The sequence below is a fragment of the Anser brachyrhynchus genome (assembly GCF_964034855.1).
Source record: "Anser brachyrhynchus genome assembly, chromosome: 5".
Taxonomy (NCBI): Eukaryota; Metazoa; Chordata; class Aves; order Anseriformes; family Anatidae; genus Anser; species Anser brachyrhynchus.
Window position 1 is genome coordinate 2,334,973 of NC_137699.1, and position 17,968 is coordinate 2,352,940.

The window sequence follows — 17,968 nt, forward strand, 5'->3', positions numbered from 1 at the left end:
CTCGTTATATGGATGCTGTAATTATTTTTCTTCTCTATTCCCCATAAATGAGGCCAAGTCTGAAATTAAGTCAGTTTAGGTTTTAGAATTGTATACACTTTTTCGTTTGTAAAATTTGGTTCATCAGAAGAAGTATGGGAATCAAAAATAGGTCAATATTCACCTAATTGATTTTTTTTCTGTATTTAATAAACTCTAACTTAGGCTTAACCCTGCATTAGTATTTTGTGTGTTTGTGATTTGGGTAACAACAGAGAATTAATATGTTCTTAAAGCTGTTACATAACATCAAACACTGAATATAATAGTATGCTAGAAAAGTTATATTGCTTTATAATCTCTGAGTAACATTGTGAACCTATATAATAAAGTAAGATACATTCAAATATGTTACTCTAAATGCTTGGAAGAAAATAAGCTATAATTTGGGGGCAGAAAGGAAAAAACATCTTGTGTAGTATTTTGTCTCTGAAGGTGGATAGGAGTAAATGTCAAGGGAGGAGTAGAGGAATGTGACGTGTGGTGCTTCCATGGGTGCTCCCTCCTCTGCAGTCTTTGGAGCAGCTGAGCCACAAACACCTGCTGCATGTTTAGTAACCGCTATGAATTTCATGAACATGTCCAATCCTCTCATGGCCCCTGTGCATTTCTGTTACTTGCAGTGTTTTTTAGCATAAGAGTTTCATAAGTTAGGTAACTGCTGCATGAAGAGCTACCTCCACTTGTTTATTTGAACGTATTTCAGTTAGCACGCTGATTTCCTGGTTGTTACTGCTTTTATTGTTGTCCCTTAAGACTAACTGTGAGCAACTAATTTACTTTGCATTTGCTGTGTTGGTTTTTGGTCAGATGTTGAGGTTTCCAGTTTCCATGTGAGGCTATCAGGTTCAGGAGTCAGAAGTATATAAAGAGTAAAACTAAGCAGTAAGTAAAGGACCTGATCCAAAGGACTTTTTAACAGTTTTGCACTCGGTTTGATTGGTTCCGCTCTTGTCATGTTTCATGCAGTGTGAGTGCTGCTGCTTTGGCAAGCAAGCACACAAAGTAGCTCCAACGAAACGTCTCTCTGACGCTCCTTTGATGCTAAGCATGGAAACTAAACAATTACACTATTCTTGGCCTTTACAAGATGTCATCTGAAACTCATAATTTTCAACTGTGAATATATATTTATGATCTAAAGCAAGCAAAATGTGTAGGATAGAAAATGTAGTGGGATTACTTGATATTCACCTTTGTTCCTGCTTCAGGTTTGCCAAGTAGTGCATACAGTATGCTGAAGGAACAGGAGGCAGTGATGAACTTCTGAAACAATCTCAAGTAAATTTTGTTAACTGCACCTGTTATATTGTGCCCAGTTGGTTACACTTTTTCACAGCTGTGGAGGTTTTATTAAAGCAAAAAGACACTGTTATTGATAGTTTAATTTAAAGCAAAGTAATACCTTACTTAATAATGTGTATCAAGCCCACAAGTATTTGATTTTATTTACGTCTAAAAATGTATTAAACCATTTTCTAGACTGTGGATTTGGGACATTGCGCCTGATCTGTTGGCAGGTAACTCCAGTTGTCAGTTACCTCCTGTATTAAAAATATTTGAATAATTAGTCTGAATTTGTCTAGTTTGGGCTTAATGCCATATACATCCCTTGGCTGAACTGAAGAACAAATAGTTCTCAGAAAACAAGCAAACAAATAAATAGCAGAGTAATGATTAACAATGCTGATCACAGTTAATTTTTCTAAGCTATTAGCTATCAGGTGATTAATGCTGATTATTTTTTTTTTCTTTTTGTCATCTGAACTCTAATTGTTTTGAGGGATTTTTTTTTTCAAATGCTTGCACAAATACATTTTATTAATTTGGCTACTTTTATTGACAAAGTTCATGAACTATAAAGTGATTCTGTTAGTTCTGTATCTGGTTATTGTACATTCCAGTTTACCTCAAACCCATCTGTTTGGGACACAAACATGTTAAATGTCCATTTCACATGATACGAGAAGAAAGGAAAACAGTTGGAATATATGCGCTCGTGCTCTCTCTAGCTCTGTATTCTCATTTAAGTAAGAACCTAAAAACTCATTACTGTGTATTGCCAGGAGTTGACATATGAATTTTTGAGTTTAGGTGTGGATGTGTACATTCATTAAAACTCATGGAAATTTTAAGAATGTATTGGTTTGCTGTAAATGTACAGGCCACACAGTTTCTTGGTCGGTCTCTGAACAGTTCACTATACAGCAGTGGCAAACAAGTTGAGCAAAATGAAATTGCATCATACCTTCAAAAGAATGTTCACTATTTTGAGAGTTCATTATGTTTTTATGTATTATTCATTGGTAAAAAGGAAAAGAAAAAGGAAACAAACAAAAAAAACCTAAACCATGGGTAAACAAATTAAGCAGCCTGCTGTAGAACCAGATCGGATTTTTCTGTTTCAACTTAAATTGATACATCCTCAATTGTGTTCTACTTGCATACCCAATAACATATACATGCCTATTTAATTGTATTTAAAAACGTTAAAGATATAAATCTCTATGTAGTTTTAGAATTGGTCATCATCTTGATTTTTTTTATGATTTTTGATCTCATGGGAGATAAGTATTAACATTCATTGTTGTGCTGTTGTGTCTATACTTTCCCAACAGTTTGCAATATGACAACTTAAAATTAGTCTGAGAAATGCCTAACGTTAGCAGTTTGGCAGTGCCAATATATCCGTTTATCCAAGGGATACAGTGGAGTCTAAAAGAAAAAAGGCAGCCTTTAAAACAAGAAAAAGACTCCTATATACCTTCCATGTGTCAGATGCCAAGACTGTCACAATCAAAAATACTTGAGCAAGGAACAAAGATTTATACAAAGATGGTTTCTGTTAGCTTGGAGACTTTGTGGATAAAGAAGTTTTGTGATAAACATATTAAGAATTTTAGTATTATCTGGTGGGTTTTTCTGGACCAACTGCTTTATGGACTTGAGTCAGCCATAGTTTGCAGATTCCCTGTGTAACTTAATTTAGAAGCCAACTCAAGATATGGAAGCAAAGACGATTCTGGCATTGGCAGGCAGGGGACAGGATCCTGAGGAGCTTCAGTCAAACTCAAATTTCAATCAAATAAACTTCAATCAAATTATAATTACAGGTGACCAAATATTGTGAAAACTTGTATGATCGCACATTATTATACAGTTCCTTTCATTAATACAGTTAGGTCGGTCTGTTACCTATTCCTTAGCCTGACAAGAGTCATTCTTTTTTTTTTTTTTAAGACCTTAACTCATTTGATGTTTAAAAAAAACACAACACAGAACATTTATTCGTTTCTGTTCTAAAGTCACAGATGATTCTGAATTAGATTTTAAATATTTATCACTTTTTGAACTAAATGGATCTTTAAACATCTGGAGTACTGTTTTGCTACCCAGTGGTATTTTTTCCTCATCTTACCTGTTTTAAAAGTCTGTCTATATGTAGAGGTAGAGAGGGAGGGGAAAAAAGGAATCTGTTTGAAAATATAATTAAAATTAAGAAAATTCTGAATATGCTCTACCATAATATGAAAAACTACTAGCCAACAACATAGACGAAAGATGTTGGGGAAGCCTCACAGCAGTATGCCAAATACAATTATCATCTTCTTCCAACCAGTACAAGTGCCAAAGGAAAACTGTAGTGATTAACTAGATTTGTTTTAAAAAAATAGTAACAGCATTATCCCAGTTCTTTTTGAAACCATTTAATTTTATCTTTTAATTTATGTATGCTTAGAAAGGTTTTCTTTAACATTCAATTATTATTAATTTATTTGTAAACTGAATGCTATATATAAAAATCTATTAAGAACAAAACTTGATATTGTTCGTTCTGTTTAGAGAATATTTTTTCCTTAGATGAGAAAGAGAATTAAAAAAGGTGAAATGTGCATGTGTCTGAAGAGAAGTACAACTAGAAAGAATTAAGTTTGTGGTTTTACCACTTTGTATTTAACATTGCTAGAGAATGCATGTGCTGTTAATACTTTGCTTCAAAGTAGGTTAGAAGTCATGTGTTTGCCATGAATATCTGCTTAGTTTCCTGACTTCTGCCAATATGCCTGCCTGCCTATCAGAACGCTTAGCTCGGGAAGGAATATGGCTGTAGTCACGTTGTTACATTTGTCTGTAGATCTTGAAGTAAGAGAAATTGTTTTAATAGTCTAAATGATTTATCAGTTCAATACTGTGCTGCTATTGTGCACTTAAAATTTTAAGTTGTATTTAGTTATGAATTAAGACAGGACTTGATATGAGGTTGAGTGGATTTGTTGAAAATGACCTTTTATAGAAATCTCTTCCCTGTCTATGGATCCTGAGTTTTCATTATCTTAGTACCGCTTTCATCTAGAGAAGGTTCCATGTTCCTTTGCCTTGAGAAATGTTGAATAAGTTTTAATTCATTTTTCCCAATGTTGTCGTTGTCCAAAATTTGTTGGCTAGCCAGAAGCTGCTACTTTTATGCCTAGAATTTATAATTGTTCTTTAGAACAGTTGATCCAATAGGCTTTTTTTTATATGTTTAGTGGTATATGGTGGTTGCTGGAGGTAGGGAGAGCATGCTGGAGTAATGGCCATGCAGAGCTTGCTCTTTTTCAGGGGTGCCCGTGACATTCAAGATAGGATACTAAGCCACATATGAGCCTTTTGTTTGACTCCTAACATATAAGCATGACTATACAATTTTTGATATCTTGAGAGACTATAGACTAAGTGAATACCACCCAACTTCAGTGTCCTGAGGAACCCCAGGCAGTTTTACAGGAACCCCATAATCTTGTTTACTTTGTGTATAAAAAAGCACCGAAATATTTTATAGCGTTTGTCTCTCCTCTGATATAAATACAAAACATTACATAGTCTTTCAGGTCTGTATAGTAAGGCAAATAGAGCACCAAGGTATGTGTGTTAGCCCATGTTCATGTGAATCTTACTTTTAAAGTACAAGTATTTGTGTGCATTTGTATGTAAGTGCTTTAGTGTAGTTTGACACAGAACTTGAGAGCCATTGAGCAGCTTCCAAGAGGCACAATTCTGTTTTTTAAGAGCTAAATATTAGTCTGTGTGACGCTGTGAAAAATCGGTGTTTTGTTTTTTTTTTTTATTCCCCCCAAATCAGTAGGTGTGCTAGTTTCCCTTCTATACTGAAACTGTTATGTGACTGTTGCTTTCTATTTCTGGAATCTTTCTGTCCAATGTCTTTGCTTATTTTTCATCCTGCTGTGTCATGTTGAGAATAAGGAATCTTTGCATGATTAAACAGTTTGGTTATTTGCTTTGTTTTTATGCAATTTTATTAAAGAATGGGCAAGGAAAGAATTCTGTACCTAAGTGTAGCAACTTTGTGCAGTGTTTTTTACCAGTTGTTTATGACATTCAACTTCACATAACTGATATTCCATTTTGGAATACCAAACTCAAGTGAGTATAATAAAGGTTATTTGAAGTGTGGCTAATGATCAGAATGCTACCTGTAATTATCTGAAATTATAAATATGAAGTAAACTGCTCATCACTTCGGGTGTGCATGTCAGAGCCTGAATTTCTCCTGTTCAGAAGGAGCAAGGGTGAAGACAAAAGAGAATTAGCAACAGGAGCTCTGTATTTTGGCTTATAGTAACTGAATGTTTTTCATAATTAAATCATTTATAAAGTCATTCAAAGTAGTTATATTTTTTTCCAGTTTCTAATTGGATACATTCATTTGCTTAAAGATACCATACATTCTGAATTGAGGTAGTAAAATAAAGTTCATTCCCAGCATTCCTGGCATTTCAGACAATTTTATCAGGTTTCTTTCTTTTAGTAGAAACACGAAGTTGGATTTATTTATTTATTTGTTTGTTTATTTTCAATAAACTGAAGTGCTGACCAGGAACATGATAGAAATAGAAGGCCGATATTTCATGTTGTCAGATGGAAAGGGAAGTCATTTTTCTCGTGTTCCCAATTAAGATAGTACAGTGATTTTTGCTTAAAAGAATGCTCGTTTGGAGGAACAAATAATACACTTGGAAATTTGGTGGGTGGTGTAGGAGTGGAGAGAATTACATGCAAAAATTGGAACGAGCATACTGTCTGTCATTTGAAAACTAACTCAGTTAATGAATTTGTCAAAGAATGCAAGGAATTTCAGAAATTAAAATAATTAGTGACATATTTAGTTTTGGCCAGGAGTTAATAATAAAATATTTGTGACTGAAAAATAAATGCTGGCAAGGAGGTTATAGAAAGTTGCACAATATCATGAACAACTGCAAGTTTATCTGCATTGTACCATTCTGTTTTTTCTAACTGGAAGCATAGTGGTTCCTAAGTTTGAGAAATTGAGAAACTTATTGAGAAATTTGAACTACTTTTCTTGTGAAGAAATTCCAAATTTGGTGGATCAGGCTGGAGATGACTATATAGATCCAGATACAGATATCTGTATTCCTTGTCTCAGGGAACTTTATTTTAGATACACCGGGGCATGGCTTTACAGATGAGTTTTAGCAAGTTGAACTACATCTAGAAGGTTTTAGAAAGTTCAGGTAACCATTGGAATGATCTCCTCTTAGTTGACTTCATTACTAGTTTCAAACAAGGCATACACTTCTTTCCTAGTTAACAGTCTTTTTGAAATCCTGAGAAATGTGGACTTCTTATAAGAATGCCAAAATTTTACCTAGAGATGGCTTATTAATTGAAATGTTTCTGTTTTCAAGGGAACAAAAGAAACCGAAGGTGAAGAGGAGTCTGGTTTAATTCCGCCTGCTGAAGTATTTGCTCCTAAAAGTTTGGTGTTGGTGTCCAGACTAGATTATCCAGAAATTTTCAGGGTAAAGAACTTACCGTTGCTATTTATAATCTCTGTCAGCAGACAAATCTGTTTTTAATGAATAGCAGTCACAGGACTCTGATTTAAAGCATCTCAGGACTGATTTGGGAATTTAACAGCAAAAGTAGAGCTTAGATTGAACTAGATAAAATTCAATGTTTATGACAGTAAATAGCCCCTATAGGTTAAAGCAGTGCTTTTTTTTTTTTTTTTTTAACACTCCAAGTCCATTTAAATCTATGTAGAAGAAAAAATAGAGATTTTTCTGGGCTCAGATTACTATATGTTGAGGGAAATTATTAAGACAAAAATTAACTTGCTTAGGTAAAAATAACACATTAATGATAATCGATTAAATAAATAGTGATAAGTTAATAGTGGAATCCAAATTTTCTTTCATTTATAAGATAAACATGTCAGAGCTCCTTCCAGATAAAATTAAGATTCATAACGGAGATTTAGGATCTTGGATCACTTTCAGCCGATGAGATATGGCTGATGGGAGAAATTAAGAGTTTAAATTTTTATTAAGCTAATATATATTAACAGAAAGAAATATACTTCAGTGTACAGATCAAGGGAGGAAAATCATTCGACAGTAAGTTGTCATTGAACATGAAGAATGATTGTACCAACTCAGACTAACAATCCACATAACCCAGTATTTTGTCTGCTAGCATCGGTTAGCAAATGCAGTGCCAAATGTGTAAAAAAAAATGGCAGGCTGTAGAAATAATTACACAGAATACTTTCCTAGTCTGGTGTGAATTATAGTTTAATGACATCCTGAACCAGAGGTGTCAATTGTATGGGTTTTCATATAATTTGTCCAATTTCTTAACTCTCGATTTTACAACATCCCATGGCAAGGAGTTTCTCAGCTTAACTATGTGTTGTATGAAAAGTTACTGTTGGAATTATGTCTAAGAAGAGAATTCCTAAGATATTTACTGAATTATCAAAATTGTAGCAGTTAAAAGGCACCAAAAGGATGTTGTGGGACAGAGTTATTTCCTTTTATTCAAAGGCTGTTTGGAACATAATGTTAAATTATCTTACATTAAATTAAAAATGATAAAGCTGTATCGTGATTTCTCAATCAAAACTGAATCCATGCAAAACAAATACAGAAATGCTGAAATGTTAATATGCTATTCATTCTAAAAACATGCTTGTATTGAAATAATAAAATAAAGAATACAAGTTAAACAACGTACAGAATTGTTGATTCTTGATGTTAGTTTTACAGTGAACATCGAAAGCTCATTGGTTCATCAGTGTTTTACTCTGGAAACCAGTCAGGTTTAGGTCCAGAGAATTCAAAGTGCAGACAAAACTATAATGATTTTATCATTTTAAAAAGTAATTAGTAGTAAAGCACTTTTTATATAATTGAACAAACTCAAATAATTAAATATTGAATTTCTTCTACAAAAGAGGATATCTGCACCTGCCAACACATACATCACTTTTAAGTAGCCAAGTTAATTTTTTTAATGAGTGATTGCTTTGATAGCAACTTACTTTGTCTTAGATTGGAATGTACTTCACTAAGTTATCTATTAAGACACTTTTTAAAAAATTATATACATATATCTTTAAGTAATTTGATGTGTGCCCTTCCTGTATAGCAGGCTAACATATTTTGTGTGTCTTTCTAGGCATGCCTGGGACTGATCTATACTGTGTATGTGGACAGCCTGAATGTGTCACTGGAGACTCTCATTGCAAATCTCTGTTCATGCCTTGTCCCTGCTTCTGGAGGGTCTCAGGTAAATGGAAAAAAAAAAAGCGGGGGGGGGGGGGGATATTTTTCCAGTTAATTTAATTTATGAAGAAAACAAAACATAAATTCTTTAAATATTTTTGTTGAAAAAAGATCATAGTTCAGCTGAGTGCTTTCCCTGTGGCCTGTGAGTGCTTTCCCTGTGGCCTGTCTTCTAAAGACAGCAAAAATTCCATTCCAGGATAAGGTCAAAGGGTTAATTTTGTCACTGAGTTGGCTTTTTACAAGGCACAGTAACAAATCAAGCAGTTTGTGTAAGTTTAGTTTTTAATAATAATGTGTGTTCAGGAGTATTTGTGCTTGCTATGGATTTTTGAAGTTTTTTTTTTTCCTTTGCCATTTTTGACATGTCCTTTCCTTTAGTTCATCTACCTGTGTCTTTTCCGTGTTGCAGTTCAGGATTCCAATGGACTTTCCTTTGGCAAATGCTAAAAAAAATAAAAATAAAAAAAAATTACTTGGACATGGTTTTTTTTCAGAATTCATTAAATATTCCTGGTAACCCACACATTCAAAAATAAGAAAAAAGTTTGTCAGTAAATACACTCCTTTCTGCATTTCACATTGGCTTTCTGCAAGCAAAAAGTCAGGTTTGTTTGTTGATTTACTTTAAATAACTTATTCCTATATATTTTTAGGTTTCTTTCTAGCCAGTTGGGTCTTACTTGCTTGGTCTTCGCATTATGCTGTAGCATTAGTAGGAAATTGTAGTCCTTATCATGAAACATACCTGGAAATCAAGAATGCAACTGGCAATATTTGAGGATAGATTTCATATGCATTTTCTCACACTTTATACCCAACCTATGTATTACCAGTCTTCTTGAAATCCTACAAATCACAAATTCTTTCTTTTTTTTACCCATACCCCTGTTTACTTTGGTATTTCTCTTAGCTCTAAAAGAGGCAAAATCTCCTCTTAGCTTAATCAAGATCTACCTGATTGCTCTCCAGGCAACCATGTCTCTGTCGTTTTGCATCCCAAGCCTTTCAGCTGTGAAGGGGAGTAATTAGATTATATCTTGTCAGGAGCCCCCATTTCCAATGGTATTTGAACCTCAAATTACAGGTTCTGGTGGTCCACTTGGATTTCTAGCTCTTCCTTCTATCCTGTTCTCCCCTAGCCCCATCCATAAACAGGGCTTTCAACAGTGTCTTTTTCTGCTGCTAGAAGAGGGAGGAAAATGCATGCTCCTCTGGCTATTCTGCCTTCTGCTTTCTTTCTTCAAATGAAATGGTATTTCATTTGGAACTTTAATTTCTTAGTTTCAAAGTTTCATTTTAACCAGAAAATTAGTTTTTCTGTTTTCTTTCTTAAGCTTTGTGCTTACAGTGATAAATCTGAATTATGTATCTTAGAACAGGAACACTCTTTTGATGTCTATCTCCAGAAGACCTTGAGGGACCTCCAAGATTGTTCTTATGTCCAATGCTGAAATGATCAACTGCAAAGCTTTTAGGTTGGACATTAGGAGAAATTTCTTTACTGAAAGGGTTGCACAGCATTGGAATAGGCTACCAAGGAAAGTGGTTGTGTCAACAAATTTGGAGGTCCTCAAGAAACGCATAGATTTAGCCTGTCTAATTCAATGGACATGCAAGGATGGCACTATCAGGCTATACATTCAAAGAGACATACAGTTGTCCTCAAATGATATTTCAGATCTACATTGGTCAGTTCAGTTATTGGTACTGATTTTAAGATTCTGTATACAGAATTTTTGCAGGATGAATCACTTATCTGTATGACAACAGTATATTTATTCTGTATAAATTAAATTTATACTCAATTAAAAAAAATTCTTTCTACAGAAATTGTTTTCTTTGGGAGCTGGAGACCGACAACTGATACAGACTCCTCTACATGATAGTCTTCCTGTTACAGGCACCAGTGTGGCTCTTCTCTTTCAGCAACTGGGTATGTCTAGGTCTGACTTGAAAAAAAAAATAAACTACAGAGTGAATTATTTTCTGTTCTCATTCAGCTCAAATCATGTGCCAAGAAAGCTACATGGTAAATATTAATATTTTTTTTGAATGAAAGAATGACTAATAGCGCTTTTATCCCCCTAATCAGACATTCTTATAAACTTTTTGTACTTCCTGCCTGTGGTAAAATATCTGCAATGTTATCTGCTGTCTGCAAATGTTCTGTGAGCAGGCTTTTTGGTTACAATGACATTCATGGAAAAAGATTCTCCACCCCTTGGTTATTGTACAAACTGGACAAAACCAAGCAGGTTAATAAACTATTGTAACTGGAAAAGCTCATATAAAAGATAGTATATAGTGATATTGGTAACTACGTGGAATTCGTATTATTCTGTTATCATCTATCTTTTCATATCTTTTATGAAGAAGATGTAACACAATCCTCAGCAAATGCTTACTTGTTCATTACAGGAACAGCATCATGTAACTATGACCTGGGTACCTCAACACTAATCTCATGCCTCTCGTTTAATTTTAACAATCTGTTTTAGCTTTCTTTTCCTGGGCTTCTGAAGTAACTTGGAAGCACAAACTTGTAGGAGCAATGGATTAAGGGCAAAATCAATAGTCTTTTCTTTGAATCTGTGAGCCTCATGGTTAGTCTTAAGTAATTAAGTGGCCTCAGAATATATGTTGTTGTCCAATCTTCTCATAAATGGAAAACAAGGACACATGCTGTTTTACCAGTTTACCAGTTAGAATAGTGAAGAGAAGTCTGAGAACTTGAAAAAGCATCCCGAGGGGGAAAGAGAGAGATAGTTCTCTTTCATATATTCTACAGAAAGAGAAACAATGTGCTTAAGGATACAGTTTGCAATAAAACCTGGTGTGAAATTTGACTGGAAAGATAGCTGAAATAAGAATCATTAAATAATTAAATAAATAGTTTGCAGAAAATTACATACTGAGGTAATATCCAAGCCAATAACATTCTCTTATTAAGGCAAAATAATTTCCTTTCTGCTATCTGGAGAGGATTTTTTTTTTCAGGCTGATGATCATTCTGTCTCAGAACACGATGAGGACTAGGAGTTAAAGCAGATAAATTGTATAGCAAATTTTGTTGCTAGACTCATGTTGAGGAAATTGCCTTCCTTCTAGGAAATAAAACAGTGAAAATCTTTTCCCAGTCTCATTCATAGAACTACTATTTTTAAAGATAAAGTCTAGTATATATTGTTTGAAAAAGGGTTGGTAAGCTCTTACTACTTTCCCCAGTCAGTCATAATAGAGAGTTTAGTGTACAGTAAGCAATTGTAAACAGATCCTTTGTAATGGGAACCAAATTTAATGTAGATACTTAAAATACTCCAATGTAGCTAGATCATCTTTCTTCTTTTTTAAGAGACTGCTTTCAAATCTTAAACCTTACTTAAGCATGAAAGAGGCTGGGGGAATATGGCCCAAATTCTCAGCCAGTATGCATTTTCGTAAGCCACAGAAAATACATCTAAGTGATTGGATTTTGAAAACTAGCTGCACTCTGGTCACCACATGAAAGAGAAAAACAGAAGTGTTTATTTCTTGAAGCCATGTTCTTGAATGCTTCAAAAATATTGGAGAAATGTTAGTTTTGTGTAATAACTCTTGCTGAGCATCCACGGAGAAATTATTCTTGTCAACGCAGTAGTAACTTGTGTTTCCTACTCCAGCTAGTTGTAAGACCTAGTCGTTTGGCAGTAGAAAATCCAGGCAACAGAAAATTTCAGATCACAGAACCATTAAAACTTATGTCACAGGAAGCGGTATCAGATCAAATAAGTACAATGTAATCTACTACTGGTAAGGTTTAATTGTATCCTTCCTAAAAGAATATTATTCCAAATGGAATATTATTTTGTTGATAGTGGTTTAAATTAAAAAATGCAGCTAATGTATTCTAGATGCTACTTATCCTGACCACAGTCAGGTTTTACTTGGGTTATTATGTCATTAATATTACTCAGAGCATACTACAGGCCATGGTTCAAACATGAAAAGGCCCAACAACATTTTCTCTTTTGTGAAAATGTAAAGTATGGCATGAGGCACCGTAAGTATTGTATGGTATGTCATGTGGTATGGTATGCTTATACTGTAAGTGTGGTATGAGGTACCTAAGTTAAGGCAGTTTATTTGGGGCAATTCTAGTGAAGGTTACTGTAAATTCACAGTTCTGAAAATGTCAAAGAAAGCAAGACTTTTAGCCAGTGCTTAGTTTAGCTAACATGTGACACTTGTCCATTGTGTGGCAAACCTGGGTTGTGTTTTATGTCTCAGGATTGATCTGAGACCAACAACAAAGGCAATCTGAAATGTCATTGTATGCATCAGATGTATAGAGAGAAGCTGCGTGAAGGGAGAGTGGGAATGTAAATATGGAAGAGGAAATCAAGAGGGCCATCTCTTCCTCTTGCATTCTTAATAAGCTCGTGTGCAGAGTGAGCTTTATAAATTCCACTCATGTATAAAAGTGAATAACAACACTTTCATATGAGAATTGAAAATCACTTTCAGACACATGGGATTTAAGTCAATTTTATTAATCACGTTTTATTAATGAATAAATGTTGACAGATGTCATGTAACTTTCTGAAGATACTATAGAAGAGTATTAGAGAGTTTGGAGTGTGACCAGGACTCCTAGATTGTTGTGCTAGCTATCAGTAATTATTTAGCTTTATTTTTTGAAATTGTGTAATTCCTTATTAAATCACTTACACTTTCTAGTGTCTGCACATCTGACTTACTCTTCTTTTCCCATTGTCCATTAGCATATTTGCTATGAACAGTCTGATTTCTATATTTTTACTGCTTTCTTTTCTTACCCTAAGTCGCACTAAATTTTGGAGGTCCAGTCTTTCTTGCTTTATGGTGGCTTGTAAGGAGTACAAGAGTCAGTAAGCATGTAAGTACCTAGTACCCCTTCCAAGTATGCTGTACATACTGGGTATGAAAGAAGGATATAAAAATCAGCAGGAGATGGAGAGAAAGGGAGAAATTGCAAGAAAGCTTGCTCATTACTCACAATTCTGGGTAGTGACACTTCATTTGGCCTGAAGAAGAGAAAGATAGAGGAAAGTATGTGATTATAAAACTCAGCACATCATCACACAGAGAATCTACAGGCTTACATCGTGTTTCTCTGAGGAGATCATACAAGTTCCTAGGAGGAAGAAAAAACATATTATTCCAAAATTATCCCAGTACCCCATCTTTTCTGTTGAGGCATCATTTTTTCGTTTACAACACTTTCAGATCTTATAGGAGAAACCTATCTGATGGTCTTGTGTAGCTCCTCTTTCTGTCTCTCTCCTATTCTGTGGTGTGATGGAGGCCAATCTTTTTTAAAATTCTGTAGAGTGGGAACATTAGTTCCCAGCTGATGTCCCTTTCAAAGTTTTTTGTCTGAGTATCTGAGAATATAGCACAATAGTAGATTCACCTTGTGTCTTGTAAGGACAGAAATTAAAAAATGTTTGCATTTACTTAGTGTATGCCACTTTACAGAACAGCCCTAGTTCCTTTCACATGTAGGTGGTGTATCTCTTTGAAAGGATTGTTATGTTTCTCTAGAGGCCAAGGTTTGTTAATGTGAAATTTCTGTTTGGATTTACTGGAAAAGAGTTATATCTGTATGCAAAGGTTGTGGAATAAAACAAACAAACAAAGAAGCTAAATGCATGTTTGTCTCTACTGACCTGGGCAAAAGCTTTTGACTTCTGTTGTCCAGCAGAGTGTTGGACAGTAGTTTAATGACAGCTGTGATTCCATCAAGTGCCTGTGTTCAGGACACAAATATTGACTATGCTCTTTGTCAAGTAACGATATGTTCAGTTATTTCTTTTCTGGTACAAGTCATTTAATCCTATTTAAATTATTAATAGAAAAATGAGGAGTAGTTAGAAAAATATTTGTGAACTGATTAAATCACCTTTTTAAAAATAGCTCTTTGAGAAAGATGGGCAGCAAGACAAAATTTACCACTATGAATAGATACAAAAGTAATTTCAACATTTATTTTGAGAAATATTGTGCAATAGTAGTCTCATCATGCTTTTTCTGCTTGGCAGGATAGCGTGTCAGAGGATGACCCTCCCTATATTACCAAGCTTGCAGCATATCTGGAAATTTTATTTTTACTTAGCATTAAGCTACAAGTGGGAAAAACATCCCCAAATGTTTTAAGCTTCATAATAAGGAACATCAGTCTTTGACATTTTAAATCATAAATGATTCTTTTTTATTGAAAAAATTAATAATAATAATATATGGGAATAATGTGACAAAAGCCAGGCCTGGATCACTACACCTAAAAATTATTTCATCAACGAGGATTAGCTGGAAAAACAATGATCATAATACTGCATTTCAAAATGGTTCATATTATCTAGAAGTTTTTAAAATACTTTACTATTTCTCATTGTCTATTAATGAGATGGTAGATGTCTGTTAAACCTTTAGAACACTCTTGCACTTTTCTGGCTTAAAGGAGGTTTTTTGTTATGCTTCTCTTTTTGTCCCTCTTACTATATTAAAAATACATTCATGTGTTTCTGCTTCAAATTCATTTTCTTTCTCCAAACTCAAGCCCCAGTTGCCTTCTCCATCCTGGTGGCGGTGTGGTTATTCAGCACAACCTTTGTCAATCATTTGTATCTGAGAAATATGCCTACATCTACTCAATGGGCAGTTTTTCCTAAAGAACCAAATTCTTGCATGTTTCAAGGACTGGTAGCATGAATCACTCTCCTAAACTGATCAGAACAATTGGGAAAAATTATGTTTTTTAAGAATTAATGTTTCCAAACATTACTTTCCAAACTCTTAGTCAAAGACAAAAGAGTTTTCCTTCCTTTGCTTCTTGTTCAGTCTCTTTCCTGGACTGTCTTCCTATCCCCACATTTCCTTTGTTCTGTTTAATGGACCTCAGACCTTTCTTATCACCATGGACTTGTCTGGCTGTCTGGGCTTGCTGTGTGGCACCTGTCTCGCCTTCTCTTATGGAGCAGTCTGCCATTGCTGGTCCCTGGCAGCTAGTGGTTCTTCAGTTTCCACTGTTTACCTTCTAAAAGTCTTGAGAAAGTTGGTATTTTGATACTAGTTCTTAATGATAGGGTTTGATCCCTTTGCTACTAACAGTGAAAGTCCTACAAGAGATGTAGTCGTGCACCCCTTCTTGCCCGGTGCAGTTTGATCCCGAGGAAGAGATTTTTCTTGATCTTAGAACATGCATGCAAGTCAGATTGTCAGTATGCTGCAATAAAGCTGGCTTCAACTGTTAACAAACTTCCCAACATTTTTATTTATTTATTTATTTTTTGCTTCCCAGTGCACTACCTCGAAGTCATGATGTGAGCTACTGGAACATAATAGTTTATGTATCACAAAGATAAACATTACAAAGTTCAGCAACTGTTGATCTATGGAGCATACAGAGAAGTGATCTGGTGGAGATCATCTATAATGTTGCATTTCAGTTTTAAGTAAAAAAAAAAAAAAAAAGGAATCACCGTGCTGAGTCTTCCCTTTTAACCCACTGTTGTTGGTGATAGTGATAGACAGTTAAAGATTTTCCTCTAATAGACTGGGACTTACCACTTAGAGAGCTATGATAAAGTTTTCAGCATACTAATTTCACATTTTTGGGTTCATATCAAGGGAATCCAATGTACAACAGAACTTTCAAGCAGTGAAGAGAGGTTAATGATGACTGATATATAGTAATGCCCTTCTGATGTTTTGGTTTTTTTAGAATGATAGAATGTGGGAAAATCATCAGACTAGAAAAAATGAGCTCCAGCGTGTGACAATCTGCAGAGCATATAATAATAACAGAATTTGGCTCATGGTTGATGCTTTCATTCCTAATAGAATAATCAGCTTTGATGGACTATATATTTAGTTAATTTCCTCTTATATAGATATTTTTTAATGTATTACTGACCTCAGGAGACTTTGATATTTGTTACATATCCTAGCTCAAATTAGAGGTTGGTTGCTAAGTTTCTAGCAAGTTCATTTCTGGTTGTGTAGAGGTTCCCTGAAAAAATAGATGATTGCTTCTTGGAATAGGCAAGGAGTTGATGTACTACAATAGTAAGAACAAAGGAGAGTTTACCTTAAGGGTAAAGTGCATACTGCTAGGTTAGGCTACTTACACCTAAGAGACATGGTGTTGGTTGTATCTAAATATAGGAAAGGGATTAAAAAAATGTGAAAGGAGAAAAAGGGTACACCTCCTTATGCTACAGAAAATGGTGAGCACCAAGGATAAACTAATATAAAAGGGTCATAAATCAATTAAAGATGGAAATTAAAAATGATTTCTAACATAAGAGGACAAAAAATTCTGAAACACCTTCTGTTTTGAGTGGCAATGACAAGTAGGATTGCAGTATCACTACATTTAAGATGAAGCTTGATCGGTTTAGAAATGTCTGATGTAGCTGTGGCAGTAAAGGGCTAGACTCTTTCACTGCTTGTAGACCCTCTAACTCCATGTTTCTAAATCCAGGATATATTAAAATACTCAGAATTTTTGCTTTTGACTACATTTGTTCACAGTTCAAGGAATGTGTTCTGTAATGTAATAGTTTTCATTATTTTAATTCTGGTTTAAGGGAGATACAATGTTCAGCCTCTCCTGTGCCTCTCCTGTAGAGTACCTTATGTCAACAGAAGACTATATTGAATTACAGAGTAAATGGGAAAAGACATTCAAATAATATGCATATTTGTATTGCTGAGAAACATTATGAAGGGGATGCAGAGCCTGCATGTTAGCTGGCTTCAACTGTTAAGAAAATCCCCGTGTCTTCAAATAGAGCAGGATTTTTTTATATTAATAATGTATTTTGTTCAGAATTAATGTAGGGCCAGCTAAACAATAAGATATTTAATCTGCCCAATGTTGTATGAAGTGACCAAATGCAGCATTTTCAGTACAGTAATATTTATAATTGTGAGATGCACTAAGATCAGATCCTCAATGTTCTTGCATCACTTCTCTGCATCCCATGTTTGTGATGAGCCGTCAGTGATACAAGCCAGAACTTTTGTGATTCTATCAGGTTGATTACAAACTTCTTACACAACTCATTTAATTTCTTTTCTTTCCATGAGATGTATGTAATGTAAGATGGGAACATATATTCCCTTTGTTGAGATTCAACAGCATGTATGATTAAATTAATTTGGGACTGTTGTATTGAAGTATATAATCAAGAAACATCTAACCAGTCTTTGATCTCAATAAATTGTGTACTCTCCAGCCTCTGTGACCTGGCACCACCTGTTGCATGAATGGATGTTGCTGGCTTTGTTGTAGTTGCAGTTTAAATCACAAT

General features: G+C 34.6%; 1 protein-coding gene across 8 annotated transcripts in view; it reads left to right on the top strand.

Annotated features, from left to right (window-relative positions):
* SBF2 (SET binding factor 2) overlaps positions 1 to 17,968 on the top strand; it is a 255,910-nt gene that overhangs the window by 110,203 nt on the left and 127,739 nt on the right. For all 8 annotated transcript variants that reach the window (XM_080593227.1, XM_080593222.1, XM_080593223.1 and 5 more), the window contains 3 exons: positions 6,750 to 6,863; positions 8,524 to 8,634; positions 10,461 to 10,566. In XM_080593227.1, coding sequence (XP_080449353.1) covers positions 6,750 to 6,863; positions 8,524 to 8,634; positions 10,461 to 10,566 — 331 coding nt within the window. The remainder of the gene's footprint in view (positions 1 to 6,749; positions 6,864 to 8,523; positions 8,635 to 10,460; positions 10,567 to 17,968) is intronic.